Source organism: Microtus ochrogaster, chromosome 4, assembly GCF_000317375.1.
Source record: "Microtus ochrogaster isolate Prairie Vole_2 chromosome 4, MicOch1.0, whole genome shotgun sequence".
In the NCBI taxonomy this organism is placed as follows: Eukaryota; Metazoa; Chordata; class Mammalia; order Rodentia; family Cricetidae; genus Microtus; species Microtus ochrogaster.
Window position 1 is genome coordinate 39,331,022 of NC_022011.1, and position 9,988 is coordinate 39,341,009.

A 9,988-nucleotide genomic window follows, 5' to 3' on the forward strand; every position below is an offset into this window, starting at 1 on the left:
CACCACCACCACCACCACCACCACCAAACAAGAAACTGCAGTTCTGCTTCATCCTGCCCACCCTAGAATTCCTCTCTTACCCAATCAAGAACCATGGCTTCACTTGAGTGGATGTCCCTGAAGAGACTCCTATGCAACTTTGGGCAGCAACATTAAACTCCATGGGCCCACTGCTGCTGACAGAGGGACTGGGGTCACCTCAGCAGGGCCTGTGGCTGGGGCTGCAGGGCTTGTCATGAGCTTCCCCCCAAGGGTCCACTGGGCCCTCTTCACCCCCAGGCAGCAGCTGTGAATCAGGACTGACTCTTCAGGAACGAGGAGAAGTGATGCCCACGGATGCCCTGGCTCTTCCCAGTCTTCCAGAGACAAGTCCTCACCCTGGCTCTGGGCGTCCTTGCTTTCTTGCTCATTTGAAAATGACATCAAGTCGCCTGGCCTAAGGACTAGAGGCTTCTGTTTTGTAAGCCTGGGTCTTTAGAAAAGTGCTGACGTGTGTGTTTAGCTTTGTGATGCGATAAGCCGCAGAGCAGGGGAGAAGGAGAAAGGCCACTGCACTGGCCTAAAGAAGGACATGGTGGGACACACTTCCTGAGAAGGTAAGTGCTATGAAATGCCTCCCTTGGCCTTCCTAGGTGGTACTAGGGGTGATGGGTGTGAGGGAAGCATTTCCTGGCCCCAGGAGCAGTCAGGTAGCTGGAGAATGCATTCACTTACAGGGTTTGGGATCTGAGTACTTCAGACCATTGGGCAGGGCCCGAGTCACCATCATTCCTGTGACCTCTTTAGGAGTCCCCAGAGACTGCACCTGCCCAAAATCAGGGCTTGCACACCTGCTGGGCATGAAGCCCCTGGCTGCCAGGCCTTCTTTACAATACCAGTGTCCCCAGCAGTAGGCTTAGCAAGAAGAGCAATTTGGAAATCCGTATTTGGAAGAGGGTTTCTACCATTCACCACCCCTGAGAGGCAGTGCTCCTCCTCAGGAAACCTGTGAGTGCCTACTTTACATAGATATGGGCTGCTGGTCCTGGTTCTATAAGAAGGCAGGTTGAGCAAGTCAGTAAGCAGCACCTCTCCATGGCCTCTGCATCCGCTCCTGCCTCCAGTCTCCTGCCCTGTTTGAGTTCCTGTTCTGACTGTCTTCAATGATGGGACTGCAATGTGGAAGTGTAAAACCCCACTTAAAAACCCTTTCCTAGCTGGGCATGGTGGTGCACACCTTTAATCCCAGCCTCCAGGAAGCAGAAGCAGGACAGCCAAAGATATACAGAGAAACCCTATCTTGAAAAAAACAAAACAAAACAAGCAAGCAAAAAAGCCTCAAACTCCCTTTCCTACCCAGCTGGCGTTTGGTTGCAGTGTTTCCTGACTGCACACTAACTCTAAGTAGGATAGGTAGGGAGGGTGATAGAGGCAGGCGGTCTAGTGACCAGGCCAAGGTAGGGGTAGCGGTCAGGTGGCTAGGGAACATGCGAGCAGGGTGTTGGTGCCTGAGCATAGGAGAGGGCAGGGATTTTGTCTTCTGAGCACTCTGTCTTTGGGAGTCATGTGGTGGGGAGAATCTTTTTAATCAGCATAGATAGGTCTCTGAGGAGTCAACTCTGTGACTTGGGCCCTTTGGGAGCAAGAATGAGGGTGGGCCCGGCTCAAAGCCGCCATTGTCGCCCCCTTACACGCCTGACTGTCTAGAGCCTAAAATAGAGCGGGGACTAGAGTGGTCCCGTGAGAAGATTCTGGCAAAGGGCTGTGGGGGAAAGGGAATGAGTCACTGCTGGGAACCCTTGAATTTGACACTCCCAAAGCTGCCGCCCTGCCCAACCCCACAGTCTGAAATTCACAAGGGGAGATCTCCCCACACCCATCCTTGCTCATTTTCGTCTGGTAGGAGAGCTGGGAGCCTTGTCTCTGGCCTCAGCTCTTTGATGAAGGAACTGAGTGACTGGCCCATTTCATCCCCCTGGGAGCCTGTTTCCCAGAGGTACAAGAAATAAGGACCTCAGACACCCGATGTGAGGGCTCTGGTGAGGAGAGAACCAGCACTACTCTCCACATCTGCATTTCTTTAGCCGTCAGTTTCCACAGCTGTAAAGGTTTGTTCTTTGCACGTTTCAGGTCAAGCGACCCTGAGAGCTCCTGGGACCTCCCACCTGTACCTCCAATCCCAGGCCCTCCTGTTCCTTGCATCCTGGAGGGTGGAGATGGATGCTGTCCCTAGGCCCAGAGCCAGCCAGCCACTTCTGGACGGAAGTCTGGCTCTTCGTGGATACTACCGTGTGCTAGCGCTACCCGTCCCCCGCCCTCCGCCGTGTTTGACTCAACTAAGCACTGGTAAATTGGACCCTGTTCAGCCAGTTGAAGGAGTCAGTGTGGCCTTTGCAGCTGGCGTCCCGGTGCGTATCTGGCGCGCCCTCTAGAGGTCACTCTGCTCAAACTCTTGGCCCAAGGTTAATGGTGTCTCCTGCCGCCCTACTTGCAGCAGCTTCCTGTAACCTAAAAGGTCTCAATCACAGCCGCCTTACACGGAGGCTTACTGGAAACCTCCCCGACTGCGGCTGCTCACTCCGTCCCATTACCATGGGGACTGCTCGTACACAGCTTCCTTTACCCTTCCACCTTGTACCGACCCTCCAACGGGACTGGCTCCCGCTTAGGAGGGCCTGGCCCTGTGGCGGATGCCCATGAACATCGAGGCCCCAACAAAGCTGGCCGTGGGCAGAGTGAGGTTCTTCGGTCAACACCGCGGGGAGGTGAGCCCCCGGGGCTCTGACCAGGCTTGGTGGGGTCTCTCCAGAGCTCAAGTATAGCCTCTAGGATTATCTTTTCTTTTTGGTTTTTGAGACAGGGTTTCGTTATGTGGCTCTGGCTTTCTGGAATTCATTATATAGACCTGCCTCTGCCTCCAGCGTGTTCGCCCGGCCTTTTTATGTCTAAGGGTTTCACTATGTAGCTGTTTGGCCAGAAACTCTCCATGGATCTGTTTTGGCTTTTGAGGCAGCATCAGGCTGCTCAAAATGCAAGCTCAGACTTCAGCCAGTTCTTCTGCCCTCCCTGGTGCTGGGTTTGAAGGTCTGTACCACGATGGCCAGCTTGTCAATCTTCTGGTTTTTTTCAGTTTCTGCCCTGGAACTTGCTTTGTAAACCAGGCTTGCCTCTGCCTCTCAAGTGCTGGGATTAAAGGCTCAGGCCACCAGGCTAGGCTGAAATTCACTTCCTGATTTAGAACTTGCTTTAGGCCTTGGATTCCAGCCTAGGTTCACAGGGTCCTGGCTGTGGAGTGGGACCTGGAGTTTATGCCTCACCCTGGGTTCCTGGGCAGGTTAGAGCTGAGGGGACAAATAACATTTGACAGGCATGGAACCACTTTTGCCCCGTTTCTGACTTCCAGGTCAACTGCTCTGCCTTCTCCCCTGATGGCCAGACCCTGCTCACAGCCGCAGATGACGAGACCAGGAGCAGGCGGCTGCTGTGGAGAACGGCAGGCCACAGAGGTGGGACTTAGCCACCGGGGAGAGGGTTGGAGCAACAGGACTGGGTGACACCAAACCTAACACTCAGGGGCCCAGCCACTCACTCTGAGACCTGAGCTCAATTTTTTTTTTTTTTTTTTTTTTGATTTTTGAGACAGGGTTTCTATGTGGCTTTGGAGCCTGTCCTGGAACTAGCTCTGTAGACCAGACTGGTCTCGAATCTTGTTTTGCTTTTTTGGAACGATTTGTTTTGGCTGTCCTGGTACTCTGTACTGGCCTGCCTCCTGAGTACTGGGATTAAAGGTGTGTGCCCCCACAGCCCAGTCAGACTTTATTTCCTAATCCCTAGATATGCAGGCCAATGGTACATATTCTCCAGAACCTTCTTTGGCAGAACTACACCCCATTCTCCTCCATCCCAGATGTTGGGACTTCTCTAGAAGCCTCCTCCCCCAATGGGATATATCAGTGTTTACTGACTTGTTTCCCTTAAGCCTATGTCAACCTGTACATGTGAATTTTTTTGGACTGTTTTCTTGGTCACAGGACAGATAAGCCTGAGGGAATTGATGGGACAGGGTGACTACCACCGAGCCAGAGAACCTAGGTGGGCAGTGCCGGTGTCACAGGAAGGAGGGGTCTGAATCTGATGATCCTGTGTTCCCTGCCTCTTCAGGCCTAGTCAAGTTCTGCCGCTTCTCCCGATGGCCGCCTGGTTGCCAGCACCTCTGTGACCACACTGTTTGCCTGTGGGATGTGACAAGATTCAAGTGTCTGCATGTGCTGAGAGGTAAAAGGGCCGACTTGCTCAGGCTCCTTTGTGGGCTGTGTTGTCTTCTTCCCCACCTTTGGGCTGGTGTCACCAGCGGAGTGTGGAGACAGTCAGCTTCAGCCCTGACTCAAGGCAGCTGGCATCAGGTGGCTGGGACAGGCAGGTCATTCTCTGGGAGGGACAGGTATAAGATGGGGCCTGGGTCAGAGGTATGTGCTTTCTGCACCCATGACCCCCAGTGCTTCTCCTCCCTGCATGGCAGTCCCTAGCCCGCACTGCCCCTCCCTCTTGTGGCAAGGCCCAGCAAGCTCACTTAGGCCAGTAGCCCCAAAGGTTGCCTTGTACAGGACCACAGGCTCCTGGACTGCCCTTCATCTCTGTAGCTCACTCTCTCTACAGTCTGGCCAAAACGTTCACCTCTTGATTCTGTGCAGAGCAGTGACTTCTCCCCCACTGCAAACGCTTTGGTGAGCCTTATCCCGGCCCCCACCTTGTCAGTGGCCACAGGAATGGTGAAGAGCTGGCTCATACTCATGGTCACTGCCCACAGGCCACTGGCTCCTGGGACTCAACTGTGCACATCTGGGACCTGCGGGTGGCAACCCCAGCTGCTTATGCTACTCAGCATTTGGCCTCTTGGTAAGTCAGGCTACCTGGGCTTCAGGCCGGTCCCTATTTGCTCCCAGACCCTCAAGGGTGCAGGCCACTGTGCGGTTCACTGAGCTCAGGGGTGTCTATTTAGGCATCTGGCTCCTGGGACAAGACCATCCACATCTGGAAGGCCACAACCAGCAGCCTTCTTTTCCAGCTCAAGGGACAGGTCACCTGGGTGAAGAGCCTAGCCTTTTCTCTCAACGAGCTGAGGCTAGCCAGTGCTGGTTACTCCTACACAGTAAGTCCACCCAAGGTACCCCTCCTCCAAACCTTAGCCTTCCCATGCTAGACGATGCCCATAGGCCTAGCTGCACAGCAAGGGCACTGACTGGGCTGCCCCACAATGGTGGCATCAACAACACTAACCTATGAACCTTTCACATCTGTGCTAAAGGCTATGCGGGTGGCACTTTAAAGCTTGCCCGCAGAAGAGCCCAGGCCATGCCTGGAATTTGGGAGCACACCGACAACTCCAAAAGTCTGCCTGTTTTTACATCCAGGTCAAAGTCTGGGACTGCAACACAGGAGAATGCTTGGACACCCTAAAGGTAAGGTACAGTGCTGACTGGCAGGACCCGCCAACCCTGACTCTGATGCTGTGCTACCCACAGGGCCTGCTCCATGTGGCCCACGCGTCTGTTTTCACCCCTGACGGCAAACTCTTAGTGTCAGGAGCTGCTGATATGGCAACATGACAAGCCTACTGCTCAAGTCTCAAGAACCTCTTCTGCCTAACTTACCACAGAAAGCAGCCACCAGATTCCCACCCCCAGACTCCAGGTACGAAACAAAAAGCAGAAAGTTAGCCAGTCTCACACTTTATTGCCCTTCCATTAGGCCTTAACCGCATACTTGCGTAGCGGATACAGCCTCTCCTTCCGCTGCTGCTTCTTTGTCTTCAGCTTCTCCTCGTGCTTGGTGAGCCGCCGGCGCATGGCTCTAGTTTTCTTGGGTCGCAGGTCCAGAGGCTTGTACTTCTTGCCCTGGGACAGAGAGTGAGTCTGAGTACCAGGGGCTACAGTAAAGCAGGAGACTATGACGGGACAGCAAGTTGGATGGCACGCAGAGCTTTTCAGCTGGGATCTGCCAACAGGCTGGACCATTTCTACTACGTGTACACCAAGACCAGAGGGCTAAATTTCACTTTCCTATGTATCAATTGCCAGTAACTAAGTGAAAACCACAATCTAAAGGGCACAAGAAACACACTGGGGTTGTGATGACTACTATTAATTGGGTGGGCCTCCAGACACAACCTTCAAGGGAGCTGTCACCTTCATCTCCTAGGCTTTTCCAAGAGTTCTAAAGTATTAGTCCCACCCCCAGGACACAGGTTCTACAGGTCAGGCTTCTACTTGAAGAAGAGCAGAAGCCCCACCAAGAACTTCAGGACAAAATGGCTTTCAAAGCAAGCTCCCCAGCAGTCAACTGAAAAGCGGAGAGCAAGACACGCACAAGTCTTTAAGAATATGTCATCAAAGCCGGTTGTCGTGGCGCACGCCTTTAATCCCAGCACTCTGGAGGCAGAGGCAGGTGGATCTCTGTGAGTTCGAGGCCAACCTGGTCTACAAGAGCTAGTTCCAGGACAGGAACCAAAAACTTCGGAGAAACCCTGTCTTGAAAAAAAAAAAAAAAATAATAAAAAATATGTCATCAGTCAGGTGCTGGTGGTGCACGCTTTTAATCCCAGCACCTGGGAGATGGAGGCAGGGCGATCTGAGTTCTAGCCCAACCTAATACACACAGAGAAACTCTGTCTCAAAAAACAACAACAACAACAACAAAAAAATGGGGCTGGAGAGATGGCTCAGCAGTTAAGACCACTCACTGGCTGCTCTTCTAGAGGTCCAGGGTTCAATTCCCAAGCAACCACACGGTGGCTCACGACCACCTATAGTGGGACCCCATGTCCACTTGTCATGCAGATAGACCAATCATATACATAAATATTAAATAAATCCTCCAAAAAAATGTGTAGTCAGGCTGAGCAGTGGTTGCCCACACTGCTAATGACGGCACTCAGGAAGCAGAGGCAGCCAGATCTCTTGAGTTCATGGCCAGCCTGGTCTACAGAACAAGTTCCAGGACAGCCAAGGCTACAGAGAGACCCCGTCCTCAAAAACAAAAAAGAGGGCTGGAGAGATGGCTCAGTGTTTAAGATTTCAATTCCCCCGTAACCACAAGGTGGCTCACAAGCATCTGCAGTGAGATTTGGTGCCCTCTTCTGGCCTGCAGGGATACATACAGGCAGAATACTGTATACATAATAAAATCTAAAGAAATCCCTTTGGCTGGGTGCTGTGCACGCCTTTAATCCCTTCACTTGGGAGATCTCTGTGTGTTAGAGGCCAGACCAAGTTACAACTACACACAGAGAAAACCCTGTCTCGAAAAACCAAAAAAGTTCCTGCAGTTGGATGAAGGACCCCAGAAAGATGTATAGCATGGGGTGAGGGCACAAAGACACCTCGGGTAGGCCTTATCCATGTTCTGTTCGCCCACTCGCTTAGTGAGTTACATCCCCACAGCACCCACTAAACACGCCTATCTATTGTTCTTTATGAACAAGTGACTAGATGGCTAACAGTGCACACACAGCATGGTGCCTGCAACCCAGCAGGGAGGCAGAGGTTACCCTGGTCTACAAAGTGAGACCTGTTCAAAAAGAAAAAGCACAACCCCCAACTTTACTTTTTTGTGGTCTGGGGGTAGCTCAGTGCTGGTTTACTTACTTGCCTGACACTTGAAACGTCAGGGTTTTAGCCACCAAGCACCACCTGAATAAAAAGCCATCTTCAGTTACATATACGATAAGTGATGAAATGTCACATGTATCCGGAGTCACGAAAAACCACAAAAAGTTTCACCTAAGTTCAGTTCCCTGACTGACAAGTGCCTGATCCTCAGAAACTGAGGAAGACTCCAGACCTGCCCAAACCAAAATTCCCCCCCCCCCGACATCACGACAGCTTTCTGATTGACATACCAAGTCCCAATACTAATTTGCTCTACCAGATGGCTTCAATTAAGAGAATTATCTTAAAATAACGAGGCTCCCTCCAGAACAGTTTCTTCTGGAGACAACAGCCCCAGCCACAGGAGTGAATCTGTACGGCTCTGCAGCCTTGCTTTGCCTCTACACTGACAGAACTAAGGTCGAAGAGGGGCATGGGTCCCTCAGTTTACCAGCAAGTGCTTGGCAGATGAGACAGAAACAGTGACAGAGACAACACCTGAACAGCCAGAGGCCAGGGTTCCAGCTCCGACCCGCGGCAAAATAACCCAATGACTACAACACAGCATAGCCGAGAAGGCCCACAGTGGACGCCCACTTTCAACACTTACCTTTTGACACTAACAGAACTCATGTCAGTGCGGGAAGCTGATAACTGGTTAAACTCAGGCACAAAAATTGGGAGGTCACCCTTCCTCCCACGTACCCCCAAACCTCTTCACAACAGCTCCGGCCAGTGCTCACCTTGTAGAATTTCCTGAGGTTTTCCTTTTGAGTCTGGTTAATGACGGTGAGAACACGGGCAATGGATTTGCGGACAACTCGTCTGTGAAAACAGATGTCTATGAATTCCAAGTGCCAGCTTATGTTGGTACTCCCCAAGTCCCCATCTATATCACCTAGTGGGCAAAGTCCTGGAGGCGAGGACAAGTTTGTCAACAGGCTCTCGAGGGACACGTGTATGGAAAACTAATGCAGCTAAGACAACGAGAAACGGTCTTTTAACCCACGCCAAGAGCTTATTATACCAGAGGCTATGCTATGAAATGGTAGCTATTCTAGCTTAAGGAAGCACACCGTGGAATCAACGGGTGTGGAGAGAACACAGAAGCAGGCAGAAAGCAATTTGTCTGAGGGCATAGGCTTAAGGTCTCAGCACGTAAATTTCCTTATGTTTTCTTTACTCACCCTCAAGACTGTCTGGGGTGGAGTACTGGCGGCATCCATTAAAGCCAACCCATGTCCTCTTCGCAAGCCCCCTTGGTCCTTAACATGTTCCTCCAGTCCTCCTACATACAACCCATGCCTGGGTTCAGGCGGGTGGCACCATGTGCCTTCCGGAATTCCCAGTTCTTTAAACTACGTAAATTGACCAAGGTCGATTGGTGGGAAAAAGCGCAAGGGGCCAAGGCAGAGAATGGTGTGCACCCAGCTGGGACCTCAAGGGTCACTTACATCTTGGAGAGCTTGGACGCGGCGCCGCCTGTCACCTTGGCGACGCGAAGCTGGGATAGCTCCACTTTCAAATCGTCCAGTTGTTTTAGCAGCTCCTCCTTCTTCTTGCCGCGCAGGTCCCGAGCCTTAATCTTGGCCTGTACGAGAGGCGACTCTGTGGGTCACCGAGCGGAAGCTCCCGCTTTCACCGCGGCCGACCGAGGGACCGTGAGCGGGTAGGTTACGCGGTCTGTACAGGCCCGAAGCACGGCCGGCCGTACAGAGCCAAACCACAGGCCTCGGACGCTCGTTGCGTCCCCCGCTTACCCTCCGCGCCCCGCGCCGCTGTCCCCACGCGTTCCCCCACCCGGATGGCACCAGATTCCCGTGGCCTCACCATGGCTGCGTTGCTCACCGCTGAGGCCGCCTCGGAGAGAAAGAGGAAGAAGTGGGGCTGACTTCCGTAACTACTGCCGGGTGGCGCCGAGCACGGCCAATAGCGGCGCGGTGTGGGAGGCCCGCCCCGCCCCGCCTGTGCCCAGTCGTGCCGGAGGTGCCCGCCCCTTCCTGAGTATCCTGCCCCGCCTACGTCGGCTGGTCTTTAAGCTTTGCCGCTGGGCAAACTGAATCTTGGGCTGGGCGGCACAGGGGTGGAGATATCGCAGAATAGCTGCAGCCGGTCACTCAGTCGTTTATTTGGGAAACCTGCCGTTCCCTGCCCTGGTCCCCTCTGAGCCACCCGTGGGTGGATCTGTGGGTACGGAGGGCGTGAGGTGTGGGCTTAATTCTTTGAAAGTTTGAGACAGGATCTCACTGAATGTCCGTGGCTGGCCAGGAACCTTCCCAGTGCTAAGATTGCAGGTGGTCGCCACGCCACTATGCCCTGTGTGTGTGTGTGTGTGTGTGTGTGTGTGTGTGTGTGTGTGTGTG

General features: G+C 53.0%; 2 protein-coding genes across 2 annotated transcripts; one reads left to right on the top strand and one right to left on the bottom strand.

Annotated features, from left to right (window-relative positions):
* The first annotated feature begins 2,545 nt into the window (after positions 1-2,545).
* On the top strand, positions 2,546-5,663 carry Wdr38 (WD repeat domain 38). Its single transcript, XM_026778627.1, is given in 10 exon segments — positions 2,546-2,744; positions 3,383-3,485; positions 4,063-4,262; positions 4,331-4,420; positions 4,636-4,654; positions 4,657-4,703; positions 4,787-4,841; positions 4,844-4,875; positions 4,979-5,128; positions 5,391-5,663. Coding segments are annotated over 10 exon segments (966 nt in total). The 5' UTR covers positions 2,546-2,669; the 3' UTR covers positions 5,586-5,663.
* Positions 5,664-5,690: 27 nt separating this feature from the next.
* Positions 5,691-9,537, bottom strand: Rpl35 (ribosomal protein L35). Its single transcript, XM_005345956.3, has 4 exons — positions 9,456-9,537; positions 9,080-9,216; positions 8,369-8,450; positions 5,691-5,873 (listed from the first exon to the last, which is right to left on the bottom strand). Exons 1-4 carry the CDS (start codon positions 9,456-9,458, stop codon positions 5,724-5,726), a joined length of 372 nt encoding a protein of 123 aa, XP_005346013.1. The 5' UTR covers positions 9,459-9,537; the 3' UTR covers positions 5,691-5,723.
* Between the last annotated feature and the right edge of the window lie 451 nt (positions 9,538-9,988).

Bases quoted from the DNA above. Each gene is read 5' to 3' on its own strand.
- Rpl35 (XM_005345956.3), bottom strand. The intron at 8,451-9,079 runs GTAAGTGACCCT...CTGTTTTCACAG, and splicing joins GCGTCCAAGCTCTCCAAGAT to ACGAGTTGTCCGCAAATCCA. The intron at 5,874-8,368 runs GTGAGCACTGGC...TCTCTGTCCCAG, and splicing joins ACCTCAGGAAATTCTACAAG to GGCAAGAAGTACAAGCCTCT.